At 46.3% G+C, this 27,452-nt stretch overlaps 1 protein-coding gene across 5 annotated transcripts in view; it reads right to left on the bottom strand.

Moving 5' to 3' along the window:
• Positions 1-8,131: 8,131 nt before the first annotated feature.
• Positions 8,132-27,452, bottom strand: part of POU2F3 (POU class 2 homeobox 3) — a 334,798-nt gene continuing 315,477 nt past the window's right edge. For 4 of the 5 annotated variants that reach the window (XM_063138996.1, XM_063138991.1, XM_063138993.1 and 1 more), the window contains 7 exons: positions 24,366-24,548; positions 22,327-22,468; positions 18,845-18,981; positions 16,349-16,510; positions 11,254-11,320; positions 9,944-10,076; positions 8,132-8,489 (listed from right to left, as the gene is read on the bottom strand). In XM_063138996.1, the coding sequence (XP_062995066.1) occupies positions 8,447-8,489; positions 9,944-10,076; positions 11,254-11,320; positions 16,349-16,510; positions 18,845-18,981; positions 22,327-22,468; positions 24,366-24,548 (867 nt within the window). In that variant the 3' untranslated portion in view covers positions 8,132-8,446. The remainder of the gene's footprint in view (positions 8,490-9,943; positions 10,077-11,253; positions 11,321-16,348; positions 16,511-18,844; positions 18,982-22,326; positions 22,469-24,365; positions 24,549-27,452) is intronic. The other variant, XM_063138992.1, reaches the window with a different exon arrangement.

Here is a 27,452-nt window from a genome sequence, read left to right as displayed (position 1 = left end):
CGTGGGTTTCCTGTAGGCAGCTGGTTGACCGCTGCGTGAACAGAGTGCTGGATCCGAAAGGGGACTTCTTATGTTCTTATGACCGAGTGTCCTATTTTATGAAGAAACTCCTCTGTTTGAAAGGCTGTCAAAGGGGGGTCCTTCCTCTAGATCAGCGGTTCTCAACCTGTGGGTCGGGACCCCTTTGGGGGTTGAACGACCCTATCACAGGGGTCGCCTAAGACCATCGGAAAACACATATTTCCGATGGTCTTAGGAACCGAGACATTTCATTTATTTGTAATTAGAAATAAATATTTCACAATATATAATTACATATTGTTTTTGTGATCACTATGCTTTAATTATGTTCAATTTGTAACAATGAAAATACATCCTGCATATCAGATATTTACATTACGATTCATAACAGTAGCAAAATTACAGTTATGAAGTAGCAACGAAAATAATTTTATGGTTGGGGGTCACCACAACATGAGGAACTGTATTAAAGGGTCGCGGCATTAGGACGGTTGAGAACCACTGCTCTAGATAAATCAGTGAAGGCTGGTGGCTCCGAATTCGGTGGGACTGTGAATCCATTCTGGGTTTCAGTCCGAACTACCCAAAACTCTAAAGGAACTATCCAAGGTAATGAGCCCTGTCCCCCCCCCCCCCCAGTGAATGTTAATTTTAGTTATGTGTGCTATTAATATTGTACACACACACTGCCCAGGTTATACGTAGCTGGCACATTTTAGGTACACTGAATTCCCACTGAAAATCAAGAAGATCCATGTGCAATTGTGCTATTAATTTAATTGAGATTTTAACAGGATTAACTTGCACTTGACAGAGTCCAGCAAACTGGAGCAATCTTCCAAGAGAGCTGGTGCAATTCCTTCTCATTTCAATGAGAGCAGCATTGTTAAGGAGTGTGTCAATTCATTAGTAACAATGGCAGCACAGCAACGCCATGAAGCACCTTTCTAAGAAGGCATCCCATCCCATCCCAGTCATCAAGGCACCCTCCGTCATGGGAGTAATTGCTAAATTACACCCGCGTAGGATCTACCCTACTGGTTTATATACTGGTTTATAACAGTAGTGACAATTGTTGGACACACATTCCATAGACAGTTCTCAAAACATTTTCAAAGTGTCACATCCTGCTTGCTGTGAATCTGGCCCTGATCTCACTTGCGTTTAGTTAGAACGGAAGGTACTGTTTGTCTTCTAGGGCCTGTTCACATGATCAAACAGGCCACTGTGGCTTATTTAAGCTACAGTAGCCCCTGGCATCGGAGGATGGACTTTTTGAATATTCAAGCTGTGACCGGAGTTTCTTGTGTCATCTAAACTTGGGGAGGGTGGGATCTTTGTGTGGTTGACAAACTACCCAGAACCATACATCAACCCATGGGTTCTGAATGGTTTGTTACCCATGTCAACAACCCACCCTCATTGGGTTCAGAAGATATGACAAGCCGTGGTTGTGGCTTGAATATTCAACAAAGCCACCCACCACATGCCACAACCCAATGGACTCTGCAGAGGCCACCAGTGAGGGAGGAAGCAGCAGCCAGGCACCTCTCCACCGTGCCTGGGTCCAGCTCCAGCTGAGAGCCCCCTTCCTCCTGCTACCAACTGTCACTGCAGAGGCCACCAGTGAGGGAGGAAGCAGCAGCCAGGCACCTCTCCACCGTGCCTGGGTCCAGCTCCAGCTGAGAGCCCCCTTCCTCCTGCTACCAACTGTCACTGCAGAGGCCACCAGTGAGGGAGGAAGCAGCAGCCAGGCACCTCTCCACCGTGCCTGGGTCCAGCTCCAGCTGAGAGCCCCCTTCCTCCTGCTACCAACTGTCACTGCAGAGGCCACCAGTGAGGGAGGAAGCAGCAGCCAGGCACCTCTCCACCGTGCCTGGGTCCAGCTCCAGCTGAGAGCCCCCTTCCTCCTGCTACCAACTGTCACTGCAGAGGCCACCAGTGAGGGAGGAAGCAGCAGCCAGGCACCTCTCCACCGTGCCTGGGTCCAGCTCCAGCTGAGAGCCCCCTCCCTCCTGCTGTCAACTGTCTCTGCAGAGGCCACCAGTGAGGGAGGAAGCAGCAGCCAGGCACCTCTCCACCATGCCTGGGTCCAGCTCCAGCTTAGAGCCCCCTCCCTCCTGCTGTCAACTGTCTCTGCAGAGGCCACCAGTGAGGGAGGAAGCAGCAGCCAGGCACCTCTCCACCGTGCCTGGGTCCAGCTCCAGCTGAGAGCCCCCTCCCTCCTGCTGTCAACTGTCTCTGCAGAGGCCACCAGTGAGGGAGGAAGCAGCAGCCAGGCACCTCTCCACCGTGCCTGGGTCCAGCTCCAGCTGAGAGCCCCCTCCCTCCTGCTGTCAACTGTCTCTGCAGAGGCCACCAGTGAGGGAGGAAGCAGCAGCCAGGCACCTCTCCACCGTGCCTGGGTCCAGCTCCAGCTGAGAGCCCCCTCCCTCCTGCTGTCAACTGTAACTGCTGAACTTTCCAACTAAGATTGTAGTGCCTGAGTTTGCTTTCCTTTTCCCCCTCCTCCTCCTCCCTCCCAATCCCCTTTCCTTTTGTGTCATGTCTTTTAGATTGTAAGCCTGTGGGCAGGGACTGTCAAGAAATACTTTTGTAAGCTGCCATGAGAGACTGTTTTGGCTGAATGGCGGCATAAAAATCCTTAAATAAATAAATAAATAAACCCACCATAGCTTAAATAAGTCACGGGGGCCTATGGTGATCATATGAACTGGGTCAGTCTCTCTCTCTTCTTGCGCCTGCCACCTCCAGTGAGACAAAATGTGTTCACTACATTACTCTCACAGTCAGCGGTGTGATGAGGCTGCAAAAAAAGGCTAATCTGATTTTAGAATAAATATGAGTACGAATAAAACCATCATTTCAGAGTCACAAAAAGTAGTATTCACACGTTATTCTGCACTAGTCAGACCTCCTCTGTAGCGTTGTATCCAATTAAGAAGGACATAGACAAACTGGGATGGTTTCAGAGGATTGTGATGAAGATGGTCCTGTGGAGGAAAGGCTGGAGGACCTGGGTATGTTTAGCCTGGAGAAACAAACCCTGTGGGGGAACATGATAGGACTCTTCAAATACTTAAAGGGTATACTGGAAGAAGACAAAGGCTTGTTCTCAGCTGTTCCAGAGAGAGCAGGATTGGATCAAGTGGGCATGAGCTACCAGAGGGTAAATTTCAGCTAAAGAGCAGGAGAAACATCTTGATGGTAAGAGCTGTTTGAGAAAGGAATCATTCCTATGATCAATTGTCTCTCTGTTGTATCGAAACATTATATTTTTACATTACATACATCATCTCAAGTGTTTGCCCACCAGAATGGGTAATGTGTGAGTGTAACAGGTAGAGGGCAGCACTGCAGGTTCTAATAATAGATGCAGGAGAGAAGGCAGGTAAGAGCTGATGTCATCCTGTAGATATGTACAGCTCACATCTCCTTGCACATCACCTGTCCAAAAGCCCAATGCTTCCACACATTCCTCAAGGCTTAGGCAGTGGCAAGAGTAAAGGTGACTGCAGTGAACTCAGCCTGTACTGCTTTAAACTCCTCCTCCTTTGCAGGGATGGCTTAAGACCTGCTGAAGCCGTAAGCCATGCCAAGATTCAGAGGCCACGAAAAGAAAAACAAAAAAGTGTATTACATTATAATAGAAAGGGTAATACCCAGCATTAGGAGGTGTTTGTAGTTAAACAGTGTTAAATAATCTTCTCTGAAGGTGTGTATAAAACCTCTCATAAAGTAAGCCAATTTGAACTTCTTTTAAATTGGCTCTAGTCTGCGCTCAATGCCTCCGATGCTAAATACTGTGTTGCCACGCTTTCTCTATCTAAGGCAACTCTGTTGTAAGTCACACTAAACTTTCCAACATATTTAAGCCAAAGCAATTTCAATTACCATACATCTTAGTTATCTCCAACATAGTTAGAGGCCCCTCCTAAAATGAGGCCCTAAGCCATGGCTTACTTGGCTTGTTCCTAAATCCGGCACGGCTCCTTTGGCTGCAGAGAACTAATGAAACACAACAGCCCAAACGTCTGCACGTAGGGCACTCTAGTTTTTGCAAATGTTTTACTGGACCAAGTAAATTTGGAAAACACTGCATAGGTGTTTGCATCATTAGAACGGTTGCCAAGGTTAGGGTGGCAGAGTGGGGAACGAGAGAAAGGTGTTGGATGTCGGTGTGTAGGAACATAGGGAGCTACGTTAGAGCACATTACACCATTCGAGCTTAATCCTATGTACTTGTTTCCCTCAAATTATCCCCTACAGCACTAAGCTGTTGTTGTTGTTGCTACCAGGTGGCTAGATTCTTTGTATACCAGGAAATGGGTTTAAGGGGGGGAAATGTAAAAAAAAATCATAAAAAATCAACGGATGACCCAATATGATTCAAATTTGGTATGCTTAAAGCTCTCCTTAATATCTATTACTGTGCCAATTTTGATGTCTTTATCTTTAAAGCTTATGCAGATGTAGAGCTTTATCACACCAGCGTTATACTGTGCAATCACTGCGAATTGCATGCAAAGGACTCCGAAGTTTTCCAGCTTATAATCTGCTTTTATTGTGAAGTACTTCCATGCATCCTGCTTTAAATTGTGCTGTAAAAGCAAAGGATTCGCCAAAGTTTGATACTCGTTTTCGAGCGTATCATCTGAACGACCACTGGGGCGCGGGAGCAGGATTGGAAGAAAAAATAAACAAATGCTTACATCTGCACAATCTTTAAAGATAAAGACATCAAAATTGGCACAGTAATAGATATTAAGGAGAGCTTTAAGCATACCAAATTTGAATCGGATTGGGTCATCTGTTGATTTTTTAATGTTTTTTTTTTTTTACATTTCCCCCCTTAAACTCATTTCTTGGTATGCAAAGGATCTTACCGCCTGGTAGCAACAACAACAATGCCAACAGCTTAGCGCTGTAGGGATAATTCAAGGGAAACAGGTATGTGGGATGAAGCTAGTAAGCATTTGTTTAATTTTTCTTCAAATCCTGCTCCTGCGCCCCAGTGGCCGCTCGGAAAACAACAAATGATACGCTCGAAAACTAGTAGCAAAATATTGCACTTCTTTTGGCTAAGAAGCGCAATTAAAACAGGATGCATGGGAGTACTTCACAATAAAAGCAGATTAGAAGCTGGAAAACTTTGGAGTCCTTTGCACGCAATTCGCAGTGATTGCACAGTACAACGCTGGTGTGATAAAGCTCTTAGTCTACCTAGTTCAGTATTATCCAAACTAGCCTGCCCTAACATGATGCTCTCCAGATGCGTTGGAATTTACATCTGGAGAGCAACAGGTTGTGGGAGGTTGACCTACACAGTTGGGCAAGAGCACCCTGGGGATTGAATTTGGGATAATCTGCATGCAAGGCATGTACTCTCCCACTCCCTGTGTGTATACACATGTTTGTGCAAGGGTTGTATACCCCTGTCCTCTCCCTGAGCACTAAGTGTCCTGTTTATCTCTTAAGCTATGTCTCAGCTTCTGACCAGGAGGTTCCCAACTTCCCATGATCACCAGAGAGATGAAATGGGCATGAGAAGAGGACTTAAATTGTATGGCTAAAGAAGGAAGTGAGGCAGGTGGCTACCAGGAGGAGCAGGGCCTTCTCTGCTGTGGCACCCCGGCTGTGGAATGAGCTCCCTAAGGAGGTTCGCTTGGCACCTACATGATATGCCTTTAGACACCAGGTGAAGACCTTTTTATTCTCCCAGCATTTTAACAGTCTATAAATAAATTTTAACTTGGTGTTTTAAATTTGTAATTTTGCATTGCTGCTGTTTTGATCTGGTTGAGCTTTTATATTGTATTTTATATTATGGTTTTATACTGTTGTTTTTATACTTTGAATGTTTTTCATTTTCGTGAACCGCCCAGAGAGCTCCGGCTATCGGGCGGTATAGAAATGTAATAAATAAATAAATCTCTCACCTACCCCCACTCACTTTCTACATTTATCAGGTAAGAAAGCTCCCAGCATTGAAAATGATTTTAATGAAATCCAAACAATACACACATAAAATCTTCAAAATTCACACCTGAGTTATACAAACTGTTCTCCCAAAGAGAGAAGAGTAGAGGTTACAGGAGGTGGGTGGGTGGGAACAGAAGCTATTTACAATGCAGCAAACCTCCCCACAAACAAAGAACACGTTTGCCATCACAAATGGTCGTCTTTTTGCTTGGTAGCTAATATGAAAACACAACGGGCGGAATAAAAAGAGAGAAGTGCGTCATTGAAGTTGCGAATTTGGTTGGGGCCGTTGACGTCATGCTATCCTCTTACTCATTCAATGCCATCAATGTGATGGCAAATGGACCCACAGTGCAATAATTTTTCTAAGAAGCAAATATGACTTAAATAGAAATAAGTCCTTTTAGAAGAGACTTTTCCAACCCAAGAGGTCAGCTCATTCCAGGTTTGCTTCAGAGGCTGTTTCTTAGAGCCATACTAGACAACAGAAGGCACTCAAATGTAACCGTCTCCCAATGGATCATCTTACCCTAAAGGAAAAGGTTATTTTCCCAGGAAAAGCCATACAGACAACTTCTACTGACCCCAGAGACCCTCTTCCCTCCCCACCCATCTGCCACACAATTATTCATCTGGAGCAAAATATAATTATATACCCCTTTATGCTATCTGGCAGTAGGTCTGACCCAGTATTGGCAAGTTGGTAGTTGTATAAAGCAAAGAGAGGAGAGCCGTGTCTCTGTGTGTGTGTCTTTCTGTGTGCACATGTCTAACCCGACTCTGGAGATTAGGATCTAGGTCATTTCCCCATTCTGTAATTGCAACCTCTTCTCCTAGCTACATTCACATCAAGAAAGTAGTGAAATTGATTAGGCAGGACAGTCACTAGCGCATGCTCTGGTCAATTTCACTTTTCCTAGAAATGTTGCATTTAAAATGGGGGATTGGGGAGGTCTATGTGACTAGATATGTGGATACACCCCCATCCTTTCATGTACTAAAAATGGTTGTTGTTTTTTTTAAAAAAAATCCTATAAAAAAGTGCTCAAGATATTGCGGAGAAGAAATATCCTAGGGACTATGTAGTAGGCATCTGGGCTAGTTTTTGGCTTTTCCAGGTATACCTTAAACCACTATGAGTGAAAAATTGCCAGGCTGATTTGATTAAAAGCCAGGTTGGGTGACAAAAAATGAATACATGTACCACTGCCTTTGGCCGTTCTAAAATACCGCCTCCCAAATATATATAAAAAAGCAAGGCTCTGTACACTATGAAATTGACCTGAATCCTCGACCACCACCACTTTTAAATGGTCAGATGCATATTAGGGATGTACGAGGATTCTGTTCCTATTCACAAATCATGCAAATATATCCATTTTGCAACCCCTAACGTGAACAGGAGCTCAATCCTCAGAAATGTTTTCAATTTTCCCAAGCTTGTATTTTCAGTCAGAAGTGACTACTTGTGCCACATTTCTGAAAATGCACACTTGAGCGAGTGCAGACTTCCAAAAATGTGCATCCCCCATCACCCTCAACCTGCATTTTCACGCTTCGGCCAATGGGCGGAAAGTGTGTCTTCATATTTGAAAATGCACACTTTTCCTGTTGGGAGGAAAAGAATAAGACAGTCAGGTTCAGGGGAAGAGTGAAGTGAGACGGGCATCCAGGTGGAAAAGAGAGAACCTCACTGAATCAGATGTTGCTCATTCTCCCATCCCTAATGTCGATATCACCTCTGTTTTGTTCCCCAGAAACCACACGTTTCCCCCCCACAAAGTATGTGCATCAAAACAGGCATGAATCTAGACTACCTAAATAAAAGCCTCACTATTTTGAGCCAGTGATGTTGAATGCATCACTCACTGACAATCCGTCACTTTGTTCTGAAACACCATCTGCAGGATGTTAAAATGACAATCCAGATTTAAATCTTTTTAGTGAATCTAATTTGGCAGCCCTGGCTCAGTTTAGGGACATCTCGAGGGTGCACCGGTGTGTTTAGGCCTGCAAACAGATGCGTCTCTACAGTTGCCTCCTAAGAGAAGCATTTATGAGCTAGAGATAGAGAATTGTAACCCTTTCCTATGAAAAGTCATCAGCTGCAGATGAAATATGCTAGGTACCAGAAGGAAAAGTGCCTGAGACTGATGAACTAACAGGTTTATGCTGTGGCGTAGAAAACACACATGACCATATACCCCTCAACTGGTATGGGAACCATCACAGTTTTAGCCCCTTTGACAGTTCTGGGTATATCAAGTGAGGTCAAGGGCTGACGGACGATGTGCCACATCTTGAAGGCACCTGTACCATTGTGCCTGAGCTGCCATTCCTAGAGAACTGGAACCACAGCAAGAAGTTAAGGCTTCCTTTTTCCTTTTTCCTTTTGGGCAGAGGAGAGAAAGGTGGATTTGGTTGCTCTTTTGGGAATGGAGCTTCAGTGCAGGTAGGTGGGCTGGTTCCATCGGTACCATGAGCTGCTCGGAAGAACAACAGAAAGATACAAAAGAAGTACATTAGGATATTCTCTCTGGAGCATGTTCATAAGGACACAAGAAGCTGCCTTATACTGAGGCCATAGCTAGACCTAAGGTTTATCCCTGGATCGTCCAGGGGTCAGACCTGTTCATCTAGGTGACACACAGGGGATCCAGTGCTCAGGCAGGGGCGAACCCTGGATGATCCCAGGAGAAACCTTAGGTCTAGCTGTGGTCTGAGTCAGATCCTTGGCCCAACACTGTTCACACTGACTGGTAGCAACTCTCCAGGATTTCAGGCAGGATTTTCATCCTAGCCCTACCTGGAGAAGCCAGGGATTAATCCTGGGACTTTCGGCTGAACTGGCACACAGGAAGCTTTAAATTAAAAGCGCAGTGGCCCTAAAAAGCCGCAGCAACACTTTGTTCATCCACTTTATTTATTTATTTGTGGTACTTATATACCACTAAACAAATAAAGATCTCTTAGCTGGACAAGTTGGTGCTGTAATTGCATTCTGTTATCAAAATCACCATCACAATCACAAATCAGGTCTGAGAAAAACACGGGAGGGAAAGACAGGAAACACTGTTCCGCCCTTAAAAGAATTTGCAAGAAATAAAAGAATCACCACACAAGCACTGGAGTGCAACGCGTAGACAACATTTTCAAGGTTCTCTGTGGAAAGGGAGCACTGGACTAGTGTGAAGGCAACCTCAATGGCTCCAGTGGTCATCATCATTAACTGCCTTGATGTAGGATTGTGAAATTTCCCAATCCAATTGCTTGCAGGAAGAGGGATTTCCCAGGAGTGAAAAAACCCATCCAGGCTTTGCTGGATTAGGCCTTTTCGTTATGCTCAGGCAGGCACACACTTTACCACAGCCTCCCCCAGTCTGGTATCCTCCCGATGCATTGTACTACAACTCCCATCATGCCCAGTGCTCTGGAACTCCCTCCCTGATGTGCTTCAGGAGGCAGGCGAAGACTTTTTTGCTCCAGCTGGCCTTTGGTGAATGATCTGGACCTCCGTCTGTGCCAAGGACTTTTAAAATTGTCATTTTAAAGGTTTAAATGTTTTAATATTGGAATAAGTTCAGTATACTTTTAACTTTTCTATATCTCTATTTATAGGTTTTTAACGTATATGTTTTAAATTTTGTAATGCCGCCTTGAGGCCCAGCACTGGGCAAAAGGCGGGATAATAATAATAATAATAATAATAATAATAATAATAATAATAATAATAATAATAACGACGATGCCCAGCCAAACTGTCCAATGCCACTACTGATTGGGGGTGACGCGCCTTTCAGTCCAAGGCTTGTGGAGGGTGCAAGAGGGACGATGGTCTCCCCTCCCCTGGCCCGGCCTGACTCCTGACTTCGGTCATCTTCCTTTTCCTCCCCCTTCTACATGATCACAGTCCGGAGCTGCATGTCCCCAGTGGCCTTACCCAGAAGAGTTGAAACTGGATGAGTTGATTGCTGCTTTGGAGCTGCTGTGGGACATGCCGGGGCTGCTGGCATGGAGTCCCGAGCTAGGAGATGAGGGCCGGCTGGAGTTGCCAGGAGAACATGACGATGTTACTGCACAACAGAGAAAACAGTCAAAAGATGGGACCGGCTGCTTCAGATTCACACCTTTCTTCATCTCTGCAAACCTTGGCCAGGTGCACGGCAGCTCCTCGTTTTCTCTCGCAACTTTCCAGCCCTCTCCTTGCCCTGGGTTGCCCCCTCTTTCCTAGGCCCTCTGTTGCCTCCTGAGACCCACAGATCCCTTTCCCAGGCACTTGAGGCTATGACCCCACCCCATCCCCATGCCTCTAGCATCAGGACAACTGAGCCAATGGCAGACAAAGGCCACCTGATGAAGCCTTCGGTGAGATGATGCTGGATCAGCCAGTCACTGCCAGAGGCTTTGTAGCCAGGACCACAAAGCCCAGGGGGATCAAGCCAGACCCCAGGGGTAATCTCTGCAAGGAGACCCCAAACACTCGACTCCCTGTGCCACTGGGGCAGAACTCAGGCAGGAGGAGCTCTCAGTGCAGCCTCTATGGTGCTGCAGCACCACCCCTACGCTGGCAAGAGATGGCACTGCGGTGGCACTCCAGTAAGACCAGGTGACCCAAGGAACCAGTGGGAACCTGGTGGGCTCTATATCACTGTTGCTCTGAGCCACGCTCTGGAGTCTGAGCAGGGTGTCCCATAGAGCAATAGTGCAGGTTGCCTTCCCTTCCCGCTGCCATGTTTGCCTGCTACAGAACTTGCCCACTGGCCTGCTTAGGAGAGAAATGTGCAGCCAAGGATATCGACAGAACTATCATTACACCACCATCAACAAGGTGGATCTCTTTCCACGGGTGCCATTTGGGATACTTCATTTTATTCAGAGATACAGTGGAGGTGGAATGCGGTGGAGCGCAGCTCTGAGACTCTTTCCCCCCCAGAGCAGGACCTGGGGGCTTTTGCTATTGGGCCTCTGCTGGAGTGTGGGCCTTCGGAAGATGCCCAACCATGCCCTACCCTTGATGCCGGCCCTGGGTGTGACTATGGGGTTGTCATGATGACCACTAAGCCACTGAATTTCCAAGAGTTGCTCTTGGAAATTGGTGCTTGGTGCCTGCTCAGACACACTGACTGCCAAGGGATCAAGGGACGGAATTCCCCAATCCCAACATCATAACCAAAGTCAAAGTAGGGCACCCAAATTTTAATGATGGCATTGGAAGAAAGAAGGAAGAAAAGTACTCCCAGCCGAACGTACCTGCACCATGCATTGCGCTGTGGACGGGCGTAACAGAAAGTGGACCCAAAGATCCTGAGGTAGAAACCTGGAAGAGGGAAGAAATAAAAGGAAGATCAATTTTGGGGAGGAGTTAAAGGGACAGTCTTGGATTATACAGTGCCAGTCGCATGGCGGGCGCTTCAGAGTAAGCCTCAGCAACGTGGTGCTAAGTAGGGCTGTGCTCCACTTCTCCTCGGACCGGAGAAGCAGAAGCGAATTGGGGTGCTTCGCCTCCCCTTAAGGCGGAGGCGAAGAGGATCGGGGGAGCAGTGGAGCGTCGTGGAGTGGATCGAGGTGAAGGTGGATCCTTCGCCTCGATCCGGAGCAACGCAAAAAAGGTAAGGGGGGTTTACTTGGCCCTGCCGCTGCCGCCCGTGCAGCGACAGCGGCAGAGCCAGGTAAGAGGGCAAGGGGGAGGGGGCTCTTTCCTGCATCTGCCCGTGGCCCTGCAGCTGCTTCAACTGAGCCCGAGGACTCAAACAGGAAGACCAGGCTGCAACTCGGGCTCAGTTGAAGCAGCCGCGGGACCATGGACGGACGCAGGTAAGGGGGAGGAAGGAGGGTTTTTTTTACCTGGCTCTGCCGCTGCCTGTGTGGCGATGGTGGCAGAGCTAGGTAAGGGGGCAAGGGGGAGGGGGGTCTTACCTGCATCCATCGCGGCCTGTCGCTGGCTTCACTAGAGCCCGCAGCTCAACCCGTAAGTGTAGACTGCAAGTGGGGCCTACAGTTCCTGGTTGAGCCGCGGGCTCTAGTGAAGCTGGCGGCGGGCCGGGATGAAAGCAGGTAAGGGGGAGGAGGGAGGGGGGCCTTACTTGGCACTGCCCCCCGCCACTGTGGAGCTCCGATTCGGAGCCGGAGCTCCGCAGCGGAGCGGAGCAGACCCTAGGCGGATCAAGGCGGGGTGGAGCAGGCCTGATCCGCAATTTGCGGATCAGGAGCAGGGTGGAGCAGGGGGGGTCTGTTCACAGCCCTAGTGCTAAGTCAGAAAAGCCATGCCGTGCAATTCTTTCTGTATGTTATTATTATTAATATTTATTTATAAAGCACTATCAATGTTCATGGAGCTGTACAGAATAAAACAAAACAAGACAACCTGCCATATGGCTTACAATCTAAAATCATAGTAACAGACAGAGGAGGGAGGGGAAAAACCAATCGGGGCATTAAAACTAAAATATAGACTAGTATGACCACGCAACGATTGAAAAGCTTTCGAGAAAAGAGACGTTTTCAAGCAGGATTTAAAAACTGAAATTGACGTCGCTGTCCGCAAATGCACTGGAAGAGAATTCCAGGCCTAGGGGGCAACGAGTGAGAACGGGCGAAGACAAGCGAGCGAAGTGGAAACTCTCGGGCAGGTAAGAGACATGGTGTTCTTGGAGCGGAGGCCACGAGCAGGGTGATGGAGTGAAATAAGGGATGAACTATGTTCCACTGAATCCAAATAACCTTATTTGGGACTTACCGTATTTCTTCTATTCTAAGACACACTTTTTACCCCATATAAGCATCTCTAAAAACGGGGTGCGTCTTAGAATCGCAGGTGCATCTTAGAATCTTAGAATCAAAGCTTTTTTTTCTGTTGCTGATACTGAAATTAGTGTGCGTCTTACAATCGATGGCGTCTTACAATCGAAGAATATGGTATTTTATTCCTAAGTAAGTTTGTATAGCAGGGACGTTGACCCTCAAGCTTGAGGGGTGTGTGTGTGTGAAATCCAGCTAAACTGGGATCCAAATCTAATACTCTGGGGTTTCCCAGATGGCAACACCCCTTTCCTCAACCACCAGTCACTGTGTGGTTTCCCCAGTTTTTACACACATTCCTCCCCTCCTCCTCTCAAAGGTTGAAATGCCTTCCCTAAGGCTCAGTTGCAGGCATTACCAGCTCTAAGCTAAAACGTACTTGCAGTTTGGGTATTTTGGCCTTATCCCATTTCCCCAAAGGCCCCATCACTGGAATCCAGCCCCTGAGAGTTTCTCTGAAATTGAATTCAGAGGTCGATATCCGTGCTGTATTGGACTGTAGCCTTAATTCATACAAAGGAAAGCTCTTGCCGGCTAGCTGGTGCGTACCTGCTCCCCTTGTCGATTTTAGGAGTATAAAAATAGGCGTACTGTCACTGAGAGAGACGGCTGCAACATTGGTTTGATTATTTGGTTAGATTCATCCATTTGAAAAAAAAGGACACTTTTGACTGATTAACGATGTGTCCCAATAAAACAGGAAGCAGATCTTTAATATACCTGCTTATAAAAACTGAAAATACCAAGAGAGGCATTCATGCACAGGTAGGAATGGCTCTTCTAAGATGAGACATCTATTCATCATCTAAAACACAAACAGATATGCCCTTGGCTTTGTATACCTATTTATTTATTTATTTTTCTTTATTACAGTTATATCCTGCCTTTCTTCCTTTTGCTAGGAGCCCGAGGCAGCTTAAATGATCATTAATTAAAGAAGAAATCAACAGAAACTCACATGATAAATCAATTAAGATTTATTTAAATGGGTGACTGCTGTCGTCATAGAGTTTCTCTAACCAATTGGAATGATTGGAGCATTCCTGGAACTGAAATCACCTTCCCTCCCTCCTCGCGTGTGTGTGTGTGTGTGTGTGTGTGTGTGTGTGTGTGTGTGAGAGAGAGAGAGAGAGAGAGAGAGAGAGAGAGAGAGGGAGAGAGAGAGAGAGAGAGAGAGGGAGAGAGAGATTGCCAAAAGCTGCAATCCTATACACACATACAGTACCTGGGAGCAAGTGCCATTATGATTGGTGGGCTTTACATCTGAGTAAGCATCCCCAAGTTTGAGTTACACATTTGAACTTTGTATAAGAAACCTACGGGCACAATGCTATGTATGTTGAGAGAGAGAGAGAGAGAGAGAGGTGTCCCACAGCTCCCTTAGCTAGCCATGACAACAGTTAGTTGCCAGGATGGGTTTTCCGGGGAAGCCCATATCACTTATTGGTGTTATGCTAGAAGGTCGCTTATGCTGGTGCAATGACATTTATGCCAGCCATAGAATATGATACTGCCCATTGGGTGCAGCTGTTTAACTCTTATGGGGTTGCTCTGTTTTTGTAAATAATAATTTTAACAATGCTTTAAGCAAGGAACCCAAGGTGGCTAACATGGACTCTCCTTCTCCTCCTCTCCTTTTTATCCTCATAACAACCCTGTGAGGTAGGTTAGGATGACATTCATTGACTGGCCCAACGTCACCCACTGAGTTTCATGGCCAAGTGGGGACTTGAACCCAGGTCTCCCGAGCCGAAGTTCAGGACTCTAACCACCTCACCATACTGGCTCCTAGGTTATTCTAGGCTACTAATTTATTGTGATCTTTTAATTTAAAGTTATTGGCAGTCGCCTTGAATATTATTCTTGAAAGCTGGGGTGTAAAGTTTAAATGCCAGAAGAAAAAATATGATGCATAAACAAAAACTACATTGCATCCGGAATGTCAGTTTAATTCATCTGCAGCGTAGCTAGGATTGAGAAAGACCTTCCTTTTCTCTTGACCGCCTGCTGCTGATGGAGTACTTGGGCAGGGCAGGGTGAGGGGGAGGGCAGCCTGTTTGGATTTGATGGCTTGGCAGCCAGAGACAATGTCAAAGGGGAAGGAATTTCCTTGCAGGAAGCAATAGGCCATGTGTCATTAGAGGTTGTTCTCACTGACTCAGGATGGATGAGTCAGGGGAAAGGTGCTCTTAACTGCCTTTTACTCAGCGCCCTTGCTGCTGGAGCTGTGGGAGGAGCTGGATATGGAAGATGGATAAAACACAAGTACCATGTCTGGTATCACCCCTGGAGCATCCTGAGAATGAACACACATTCTGCTGACTCGTGTTCCCCATCGCCGTTTCAGTTGGATAGCAGCCTTTTAATCATCACTTTCATTCTAATGCAGCATTTCCTTAGGACATAAGAACATCAGAAGAGCCCTGCTGGACCAGACCAAGGGTCCATCTCGTCCAGCACTTTGTTCACACAGTGGCCAACCAGTTGTTGACCAGGGACCCACAAGCAGGATATGGTGCAACAGCACCCTCCCAACTATGTTCCCCAGCAGCTGGTGCACAGAGGCTTACTGCCTCGGATTCTGGAGGTAGCACATAAACATCAGGGCTAGCAGCCATTGATAGCCTTCTCCTCCAGGAATTTATCCAGCCCCCTTTTAAAATCATCCAGATTGGTGGTCATCACTTCATCTTGTGGCAGTGAATTCCATAGTTTAACTCTGCACTGTGTGAAGAAGTCCTTCCTTTTCTCTGTCCTGAATCCCCCACCAATAAGTTTCATGGGGTGACGCCGTTGGGTTCTTTTTGAAGGTTTAACGAGCTTGCTGTACACTAGCTAAGTAACCCTTACAACAATCCTGTAACATCAGTCAATAGTATTATACCCATATTATAGATCAGAGGCAGGAAAGCAGAGGCTGAGAGAGACTGTGGTTTACCGAAGGCCACTAATTAAGATTTGAATCCAGATCTTGGTGGTTCACAACTTCCTGTTAGCCACAATGCTGCACAGGTTCTTATACCTTGATTCTGTACCATCACATCGCTTTAAAAATAGCTGGCATGTGCAATCCTAGCAACAGTTGTATTTAATGTTCACACACAACCATTTTTCACTCATTGTGGGGTAAGGACTAGGCAGAATTCTTGCCAGTTCTTTTAAACAAATAAACAATGAAGCACAAAAACCCTGTTGGACCATTCACACAACCTACTTCTCATGCCTTGCTACTGGAGATCCTTTCAACAGGAGATGCCAGAGACTTACATGTATAAAGTGAGTACTTCAGTGCTGAGCTCAGTTCGTTTGGTATTTGCTTCTTGTCCCACATAGAAAGAAAGACGCATAGGTCCATCGAGTGGAGGCTGGTGGCTCTGATGTCAGTGGGGCAGTGAATCCACTCTGGGTTTCAGTCAGAACTCTAAAGAAGCTCTCCAAGGTGTGGAGCACCAGTTCTGATTGAAACCTGGAGCGGATTTACTATCCCACTGACACGGGAACCACCAGACTCCACTGGGTCTATCCCAATTTGAATAGCAATTCTTACCAGTCTGGAGTTGTAGAGGGGTGATTTCATGGCGGAGGGCATTGGGCAGCTGATGCGCTTCTCTTTCTGGCGCCGGTTGCAGAACCAAACCCGGACCACTTCCTTTTCCATGGACAACTGTTCAGCAATCATGGAAATCTCCTCTGAGCTAGGCTTGGGGTTCTATGGAGAAAAGGGCCAAGGTGAGCAAGGGCAATCCCATGGCATGGCATACCCCAAAGCTGACGTGAGCACCCCGTGGGCTTCCTCTGACCAACAGCATTTGGTGCTCACGAGATCTCCTCTGGAAGTAAACTGGTGAGTGCACATTCATGGAACCCTTAGGCTGGCATCCTCAGTGAAGGACAAAATAATCTCTCTATACCTTTACATACGGTATGGAACTTTTCTGGGGATACTTCTGTGAGTAGGGCCAGTTGAACGCATTTTGGTTCCCAAAATTCCAAATGGCAGCTCAAACCAGTTGACTCCAAACAAGGACCTATCTTTTAATCCCAACCTCTACCACTGGGATCCATCTTGAAATTTAATATATGCCCATTATCTCTCCATTAGTCGTCCACCAAAGAGAAATTTGTCCTCTTTCTTATACAATAATTACAACCAAGACAAAATCACATGGTGCTGGTGATGGACATGGAATGACCCAACTTAGGTTGATACCCATCAACTAGGGACTAACCCTCCCCAATCACTATGGAGCACAAAAACCTATTAAAACGAACGATGGTGCTCACTCAGGAAGCCCACAGCTTATTATTATTATTGTTATTGTTATTTATTGCATTTTTATATTGCCCAATAGCCAAAGCTCCCTGGGCGGTTCACAAAAACTAAAACAATTCAGAGTATAAAACAAACAGTATAAAAACATGATACAAAATACACATTAAAAAGGATTAAAACATACCATACATGATTAAAACATCTTTAAAACATCCTGAAAACATTCTAAAATTTCACTGGATAGGCCTGCCAGAATAGATCAGTCTTTATTGCTTTTTAAAATTCTAAAATACTGTTAAGTTGACGAATCTCCTCTGGCAGGCCATTCCACAGTCGGGGAGCAGCGGAAGAAAAGGTCCTCTAGGTAACTGTTTTTAATCTAGTTTTTGCTAGCTGAAGTGGATTCTTCCCAGAGGACCTGAGTGTGTGGGGCGGATTGTACGGGAGAAGGTGATCCTGCAGGTAGCCTGGACCCAAACCATGTAGGGCTTTAAAGGTAATAACCAACACTTTGTACTTTGCCCAGAAACTAATCGGCAGCCAGTGAAGAGATTTTAAAACTGGTGTAATGTGGTCACCCCTAGGTGTACCAGTGACCAGCCTGGCTGCCATACTTTGGACTAGTTGAAGTTTCCAGACTAGGCACAGAGGTAGCCTCATGTAGAGCGCATTACAGAAGTCGGGCCTTGAAGTTACCAGCGCGTGTACTACCGTCTTTAGGTCTTCCAACTCTAGGAAGGGTCACAGCTGGCGTATCAGCCAAAGCTGATAGTAGACACTCCTGGCCATTGCATCTATCTGGGCTGTCATTTGGAGCGACGGATCCAGAAGCACCCCCAAGCTGTGACCGCAGTCTTTCAGGGGGAGTGTAACCCCATCCAGAACTGGTTGACACACCTCCAGACCCAGGTGGTGGCCTTTGACAGCGAGCACCTCCGTCTTGTCTGGATTCAGCTTCAGTTTGTTTTTCCTCATCCTGCCCATTACCGCCTCTAAGCATTCATTCAGAGGAGACACACTATCCTTAGCTGACGCCGTTGTTGAAGGCATAGAGAAATATATTTGGGTGTCATCAGCATACTGATAGCACCCCGCCCCAGGCCTCCGGATGATCCCTCCCAGCGGTTTCATGTAAATGTTAAATAGCATTGGGGAAAGGATGGCATCTTGTGGTACACCACACAGCAGCTCCTTCTTTGAGGAGCAGCTATCCCCAAGCATCACCATCTGGAACCTGGCTGAGAGGTAGGACCGGAACCACCAAAGGACAGTGCCCCCAATTCCCAATCCCCTCAGGCGTTCCAGAAGGATACCATGATCGCTGGTACTGAAAGCCACTGAGAGGTCCAAGAGTACCAGAACTGACACGCTACCCCGTCCATACTCAGGCGCAGATCATCCGCCTGCTCATCACCTTGGGGTGAGCCATGCAAGGTTGCAAAGAGGCAGGGCTGTCCCTTCTAAGTCTCCGCAGGACTCTGACTTTCATCTCTGGCAGCCTGCTAGTTATCCTTGATCTGACCAGGCTTCTGAGTTGCCTTGATGCTGAAGTCAGACCCTGTCTCCTTGGCCAGCTCCAGAGCCTCGCGTCAAGTCTCTCTGCTCCCCTGCTCCCCTTCAAGCTTCTATGACCACTTGAGCGTCCCTATTCATAAGCACTTTGTCAACAAAGAAGAGTCAGCCTCCAAATTTAGCCCCTGGCACTCCGCTTGAGCATGGCTGCCGTGGCATTGCCCCCCTTCTGCTCCCCAAGGGGCCTGCTTTTCTTACGTCTTGGAACCGTTTCTCCAGCGTGGAGCGGATGTTGGTCTCGATGCTGGTGCGTTTCTTTCTCTTGCGCCCAAACATCTCACTCACAGATGGGTAGGGACTGGGCGTGCTCACGGCAGAGTCCAAAGGAGAAGATTCTACAGGGGAGGGAGGCAAGAGATGAATTCAAAGATGGTGTATCGATGGTGTATTGATCTGGGCGAGGATTTGGGCAGCAAACAACTGGGGAAATAAAAACCTTAAAGCATTCCCATAAGAATTGGTGGCCCAGCTACGCCCTATCTGGACAGGGATAACCTAGCTTCAGTTGTCCATACTTTGGTAACTTCCAAATTAGATTACTGCAATACCTTCTACATGGGGCAGCCTTTGAAGGCAGTCCCGAAGCTGCAGCTTGTGCAAAATGCGGCGGCCAGATTGATAGCTGGAACAGGGAGGTTTGAGCATATAACACCGATTCTGGCCCGCTTGCATTGGCTGCCTATATGTTTCCGAGCCCAATTCAAGGTATTGGTTTTAACTTATAAAGCCCTACATGGCTTGGGACCGCAATACCTGATGGAACGCCTCTCCTGACATGAACCTACCCGTACACTGCGCTCAACATCTAAGGTCCTCCTCCGAGTGCCTACTCCGAGGGAAGCTCGGAGGATGGCAACAAGGGAGAGGGCCTTCTCAGTGGTGCCCCCCCCCGACTGTGGAATGATCTTCCCGATGAGGCTCGCCTGGCGCCAACATTGTTATCTTTTCGGCGCCAGGTCAAGACTTTTCTCTTCTCTCAGGCATTTAACGGCATTTAACAACATTAAGTTGGTTTTTAATGGACCCCAGAACTGTCGTTTTTAAATGGAGACTGTTGTTTTTATACTGTTTTTATGTTTTTTAAATTTTGTATACTTTTAATGTTTACTATTTTTAATGGTTGTAAACCGCCCAGAGAGCTTCGGCTGTGGGGTGGTGTATAAATGTAATAAATAATAATAATAATAATAATAATAATAATAATAATAATAATAATAATAATAATAATAATAATAGAAGTGTGGCTTGGATCAGACCGAAGGCCTCTCTATCTTGTTGCACAGTGACCAGTCTGATGCCTCAATGGGACAATAGGACACAGAGGCAATTGCACCCTTCTTGCTCGTGTTCTGCTGCCTCCGATGCTGGAGATAATATATATGATGAGTAGCCTTTGATAAACTTCCCCTCCATGAATTTGCCTAACCCCTCTTTAAAGCCATCCAAGTTGCTGGCCATCTCAGAAGGGTCATGGGGCAATAGTGCAACCCAAAACGCGCAGTCAACGTCCTGTATAAATTAAGTTCATGCTCTAGAAGTGCATCTACAGCAGCCTTCCTCAACCTGGGGCGCTCCAGTTGTGTTGGACTACATCTCCTGGGAGGTGCAGTCCAACACATCTGGAGCGCTCCAGGTTGAGGAAGGCTTATCTGGAGGGATTTTTCTGGTAAGAAAAAAAAAGACAGAAGCAGTGGTAGAAAGCCACAGGAGGGCTGCAAATTGAAGGTGATGTTGAGCGCCATCAGACGGGGTGGGGTGGGTGGGGAATCACGTTTCCCTCCCGTCACTTTGCCACCTACTCCTGTCCCACAATAGGGACGAACAGCTTCCTCTTTCTTCACATCGCGAAGAAAGCGAGAACAAGCAATGGGCACATTGCCTGTTCAGTGGGCATTTTTATCATGCTGATTCTCCTGCACACAGCAGGAAATGGCAAACGAGTTTCATCACAGCCCAAAGAATCAGATTTTCTGGGTCATTTTTTGGCCAGAAAAATTAGCGGAAGGCACGGGAGACACGCAGGAAGTGGATGTGAAAAGGACCTGTGAAAATCTGTCAGAGGCCAGTAATTAGTGTGAGATGCTGGTCTGATGACCCTCGTTGTCTAGTCCCCGTGGAAAATTCTGTGAATGAGGCAGGGCAATTGCACAACCAAATATGAACTTAAGAACATCAGAAGAGCCCTGCTGGATCAGACCAAAGGTCCATCTAGTCCAGGACTCTGTTTACTCAGTGGCCAACCAGCTGTTGACCAGGAACCAACAAAGCAGGACACGGTGCAGTCTTCCTCTGGAAGCACCCAAAGTCTGGGAAAGACCTCTTCCATTCATCAAATGACACACAGAGGCCTTCATTGTGTCCAGTGTCAACACCTTTCTCCCTAACTTCTTCTGTCCTTCTGTTTTCATTTTTGTTTTGTTTATCATCCAGTCTGAGAAAGAGCTCTGTCAAACTCGGAAGGGGGCATATTACCTTACAATTGCCTGGTGACTTCTTATAAACGTAGTTGTTTTGGAGTGTATAGCTCATGCTACTGCCCCCTTGTGGCCCAATGCTATGGTACAGTTCATAAATAATATTCCTGTCTGTTTCAACAAAACCACAGCATCAATTTATATACCTGCCAAAGCTTGAAAATCTCAGAGAGGTAGGATTTAACTCCATCCTTTTCCCAATAGTCTCCAACCTCAACACATGTTGAAACAGCAAAGCCAATAAGGTTATGTAAAGCCTGTAAAACCAAACCAAATTCTGGAAGAGGTTGCAACTTCTGCAAATCCTAAATTTCAGAAGAGCAGCCCAGTGTCTGTGTATCAGTCGAAACACACAGCTTGCTAAAAATGTATATTAACAATTTTCAGTGCTTTCATTTTTTTGTCTTAAAATGTAAAACAACAAGCTTTTCTACACAAGGCTGTTAGTAGGCTGTTAATCTGTTGGATCTCCTTTCAGTTTTGTTGCAGAATTGAGATCCGAGCACTATATGAGGCGCATTTCCTTTTCTGCTTTTCTTTTATGTAACCTCTAGGTGGCACTGTGATATGCTGAAATAGCACAAATACTGAAGAGGAAATCACACTTTCTTTCACTTTCGCAATTAAACACTGCATTTTCTTTGCTCTAAAAAAACTCTCTGAAATGGCTGGTTAGACACAGAAATGATAAAAGCATTTCAATAAAATTAATATACAAGTAAGGCATTGAATATGTTTGAATATAGTATTTAACCTCACTAACTATGCAATGCTATACATGTTCACTTGGAACCAAGCCCCACTTTGTTCAATGGGGCTTACTCCCAGGTAGGCAGGTAAAGGGATTGCAGCTTCTTTAATATCTTCTTGAATCAAATATTTCAGTTCAATACTTTTGGCTAATGGGAAAACAAGTGAGAATCAGATCAGAAGCACTCAGAGAGCTTTGGCTATTGGGCGGTATAAAAATGAAAAATCAATCAATCAATCAATCAATGGCTTGGGAAACCTGCCAGAAAAAAAATATCTGGAAAGATATTGAATTCCTTTTCTTTTCTGAAAACACACACACACACACAGAAGAGAGAGAGAGAGAGAGAGAGAGAGAGAGAGAGAGAGAGAGAGAGAGAGAGAAACACAGAGAAACACACACAGGTACAGAGGGAGAAAAAGTACGTAACTATTTATCCTGAAACTGCATCCTACCTGCATCGCTCAGCCACTTCTCCAGCAGTGGTTTTAGCTTGCACATGTTCTTGAAGCTAAGGTTGAGAGCCTCGAAGCGGGAAATTGTGGTCTGGCTGAAGTCATTTCCGTAGAGTTTCCCCATGGCCAGGCCCACGTCGCCCTAAGGGAGGCAGAAGCAGTCAAGGAAGGGCAAAGGCGCTGTGGAGGACTTCTCCCCAGTTCCATCCCTCTCCCCACCAGTCCCAGATTCACTGGCAGACTGGCCATCCCGTTCACTTTCCCCATCTGTCCCGAGATGCTCGGCTCTGATCGTCACACTTGATGTTCTCGTGATGCTGGGATCTGCATGGCTCATTGGTCCCACAGGACTCTCAAAATGACCAGAGCAGAGTGTTGTTGTTGTTCTTCCTCATGCGCAGCTGGACACATTTTGTGCAGTGGCAAATTTGTGTGTGTGTGTGCAGTGGTGCAATCCCTTCCCCTCCTTAAAACATTGTGTAACGGGACCTAAAAGTCCCTGCAGCTGGACTCGAGCAAGTGGAGACAAGTTGTTCCTTAAAAAGAAAATAAAGATGAATACTATTTCCTTCTAATTTTCAGAGCTGTGTAGTATATGCCAATATTGTCTTCCGGTCCTTGCAAGGTTCCGCCATTTTCCGTCCTCCCTTTCTTTGTCTTTTCTTTGTCCTTTCTTTCTCTGCCTGCTATTTTTCCTCCCTTCCAAGAATTTTTTGGGGCTGTTGAACAATATGTTGTCAGTGGGCCCCTCCCTGACTGAACCCAACTCCTATTTGACCCTGTCGCAGTGGCACATGTGCTTCCTCTCTCCCTTTGAGCTCAATCTGAAACCCCACCCAGAGGGAGAGGGCAAGATGAATGGGGGGGGGGAAGGTTCCTGGTCCACCCTCTTATCCCACCTGGGGAGGGCAGGTGATCAAGCACAGCAAGAACTGGGAGGAAAAAGAGCATGGCCAGGGTCTCCAAAGGCTGGCAATGGGCCCACTGCCAGGTTCTAGCAGGGGCCCAATGATGCTACAGCCCAGCATCTACAGTGGTGGCCCAAATTGTGGACACTTTTTGAAATGTTCATGTTTTGCAACTTCGCATGCTTATAGAAAAATGTTCTGTTTCATGAAATTCAAATGTTTATATATCAACTGAAAGACCTGATTCATGTAATACAACAATCCTGCTTCTTTTCCTGGGTGTCTGATCAACTCTTTGCTTTGGTGCCATGGCTGTATTTATGATGTAGGTACGCACACTTTTAATTTGAGAAATACTTCAAATATTCACACAATCTCCAATTGTGCTCCAGTTACAGAACAAACAGCAAAACTGACTTTCCCCAACTTGAAATATGATGTAACACAGCTACTGCCATGTGATTGGTCCCCAGAACAAGGACTGTGATTGGCCAGAAACGTTTGGAATTCCAATCCGCTTCTTCGCCCAATTGCACCTGTGTTTGTTTTTAGACTAAAGTAAGGATAACTTTTTTTGTACTGCAGATATTTGCATTCTGGTTTTTTTTATATTGAATTCTTTCCATTGATATATAAACATTTGAATTTCATGAAACAGAACATTTTCTATAAGCATGCAAAGTTGCAAAATATGAACATTTCAAAAAGTGTCCACAATTTTGGCCACCACTGTATCTCTCTTCCTTCCTTCCTTCCTTCCTTCCTTCCTTCCTTCCTTCCTTCCTTTTGTCCTGGAGGGAAGATGTCCATCAACTGGAAGAACTATGCCTGCTGCTTGTGAAATGTGTGTGTGTGTGTGTGTGTGTGTGTGTGTGTGTGTGTGCACATGTACATGTGTATGTGTAAGTGTTCAATAAATTCTGGTAACCAGGTGTACAGAAGGATTAGCACCTTTAGGAGCTGGGTAGCAGAGGGGAGATGTTCCTGGCTTCTGCATGCCTAGTGGCAACTGCCAAAATCCAGTTCTTCTCTTTATGAGACTGGGTGAGATACTGCAGTGCCCCTGGTAGAGAAAGGTCTTTCCTGTGGGTGAAGCACCCTTTGAGATTGCAGCTTGAAGACCTTCCTCACCTGGGTGAATCCAAGCTTGATTCGCCTCTGCTTGAACGTCTTGGCAAATTTTTCGAGCTCCTCAAGGTCGTTAGCTTCGTCCGTCACCGCCGAAGAGGACAAGTGTTTGGCAACTTGTAAATGCTGAGGGACCTCCAGGTGGGGCTCCAGCGATGACCCAGGGTGCCCAGGACGTCCCATGGCCTGTGGAAAACACAACCCGTGGTGGGATTGTCATTATGCAGATCTGCAAAGGCACAGCAACACCTCGCTCTATTAAGGAGGAATCGTGGCATCTAAAGGTAGAGACCAAAAGACACACCCACATTCTGTGATCATCAATCCAGAAAAAAATTGCAAAGTTGGATCCAGGTTTGAACCTGGATTTTGGTGTTTTTCCACAGATGTTGCTGCCTCTCTTTGACGTGAAGATGGCACCATTTTTGCTACATAAGGATTAGCGCTCGGAGGATGAGTTTGCTAAATTGAGGGGATTGGGAATCGGGGGCACTGTGCTTCAGTGGTTCCGGTCCTACCTCTCGGGCAGGTTCCAGATGGTGATGCTTGGGGATAGCTGCTCCTCAAAGAAGGAGCTGCTGTGTGGTGTACCACAAGGTGACATCCTTTCCCCAATGCTATTTAATATTTACATGTAACCGCTGGGAGGGATCATCCAGAGGCATGGGGCAGGGTGCTATTAGTATGCTGAAGACACCCAAATATATTTCTCTATGCCTTTGACAACAGCGTCAGCTAAAGATAGTGTGTCTCCTCTGAATGAATGCTTAGAGGCGGTAATGGGCTGGATGAGGAAAAACAAACTGAAGCTGGATCCAGACAAGACGGAGGTGCTCAGTGTCAAAGGCCACAACCTGGATTTTGAGGTGTTTCAACCGGTTCTGGATGGGGTTACACTCCCCCTGAAAGACTGTGTTCGCAGTTTGGGGGTGCTTCTGGATCCATCACTCCAAATGACAGCCCAGATAGATGTGACAGATAGGAGTGCCTACTATCAGCTTCGGCTGATACGCCAGCTGCGCCCTTTCCTAGAGTTGGAAGACCTAAAGACGGTAGTGCACACGCTGGTAACTTCAAGGCTCGACTTCTGCAATGCATTCTACATAGGGCTACCTTTGTGCCTAGTCCGGAAACTTCAACTAGTTCAAAATATGGCAGCCAGGCTGGTCACTGGTACACCTAGGCATGACCATATTACACCAGTTTTAAAATCTCTTCACTGGCTGCCAATTAGTTTTCGAGCAAAGTATAAAGTGTTGGTTATCACCTTCAAAGCCCTACATGGTTTGGGTCCAGGCTACCTGTGGGATCGCCTTCTCCCGTACAATCTGTCCCACATACTCAGGTCCTCTGGGAAGAATGTACTTCATCTAGAAAGAACTAGATTCACGACTGTTACCCAGAGGACCTTCTCTTCTGCTGCTCCCAGGCTGTGGAATGGCCTGCCGGAGGAGACTCATCAACTTAACAGTCTACTAGCATTCAAGAAAGCTATAAAGAATGATCTATTTCAGCAGGCTTATCCAGTGGAATTTTAAGATGTTTTTAGAATGTTTTAGGATGCTTTTTAAGGATGTTTTTAACAATGTATATTATGTTTTAATTCAGTTTTATGTATTTTATCACCTATTTTTGTTCCCCGACTCGATCAAAATGGAGAGGTGGGTAAGAAATAAATTATTTATATCATCATCATCATCATCTTCCTCCAACCTGGTGTCCTGCAGATGCTCTGGACCACCACTCCGAACACCACTGACCACTGGGATTTGTCATCCAAAACACCAGCTTGGAAAAGGCTGGTGTATATGATGGAAAGAGTCCATGCCACACAGGATGGAGGGAGCCGAAGTTGTTATTTACGCCATCGCCATTTCATATTAAGAACATAGAATCATAGAATCACAGAATAGCAGAGTTGGAAGGGGCCTACAAGGCCATCGAGTCCAACCCCCTGCTCAATGCAGGAATCCACCCTAAAACATCCCTGACAGACGGTTGTCCAGCTGCCTCTTGAAGGCCTCTAGTGTGGGAGAGCCCACAACCTCCCTAGGTAACTGATTCCATTGTTATACTGCTCTAACAGTCAGGAAGTTTTTCCTGATGTCCAGCCGGAATCTGGCTTCCTGTAACTTGCGCCCGTTATTCCGTGTCCTGCACTCTGGGACGATCAAGAAGAGATCCTGGCCCTCCTCTGTGTGACAACCTTTTAAGTATTTGAAGAGTGCTATCACGTCTCCCCTCAATCTTCTCTTCTCCAGGCTAAACATGCCCAGTTCTTTCAGTCTCTCTTCATAGGGCTTTATTTCCAGACCCCTGAAGTGCCATGCTGGATCAGGCCAAGTTCCATCTAATCCAACATTCTGTTCACACACATTGAGAGCTGATCGAGACATCCAGAATAACAGCATGTTATTGCTGGGACTGAATCACTTTGAACTGCAGGAGAGGGGACTGTGTGTTTAAGGGCTTCTCTACATGAAGTTTTTAACCAGACCGCCTGCTTCTGGATTGTTTGCGGGATTAAGATAATCTCTTTTACACATGGTTCTCCCTGCCCTGTTTTTTTTACTCCCCATTCCTTTCCATCACACCACCACTAGATGGCACTGTGTTGTAGTAGAATTGGGCAATTACACTAGGTTTCTATAACACCTTTCAGGGGAAAATACTAGGCTTTCCTCATTATCCGATCATTACTGTGGAAGACAGAGTCATCTACCAGTCTGGTCAGTCCTTTGTCCTTCGGCTCAGTCAGGAAAATGATGTGTGCCAGCCATGTATTTGTTAGTGCATTTTCTCCAGAGCATTTCCCCACAATGCTGGAATAATTGCTGAATATTTGTTTTTTAAGAAGATAAGATGGGCCATTCCAGATCCTGCCAAGGGTCCATCTATTCCAGCATTCTGTTAACACTGTGGTTGACCAGCTGCCCACAGGAAACCCACAACTAGTGCATGAATGCCACAACACCCTCTTGCCCCTGTTCCCCACAACTAGTCCACATAGGCAACACTGCCTCTGATACCAGAGGTAGCAAAAAGCCATCAGGACTAGTAGCCATTGATGGCCTCCTCCTGCAGGAATTT

The sequence above is a fragment of the Elgaria multicarinata genome, chromosome 12 (assembly GCF_023053635.1).
Source record: "Elgaria multicarinata webbii isolate HBS135686 ecotype San Diego chromosome 12, rElgMul1.1.pri, whole genome shotgun sequence".
Lineage (NCBI taxonomy): Eukaryota > Metazoa > Chordata > Lepidosauria > Squamata > Anguidae > Elgaria > Elgaria multicarinata.
Note: the sequence above shows the minus strand (reverse complement) of the source record. Positions and strands in the feature narration are given on the sequence as shown.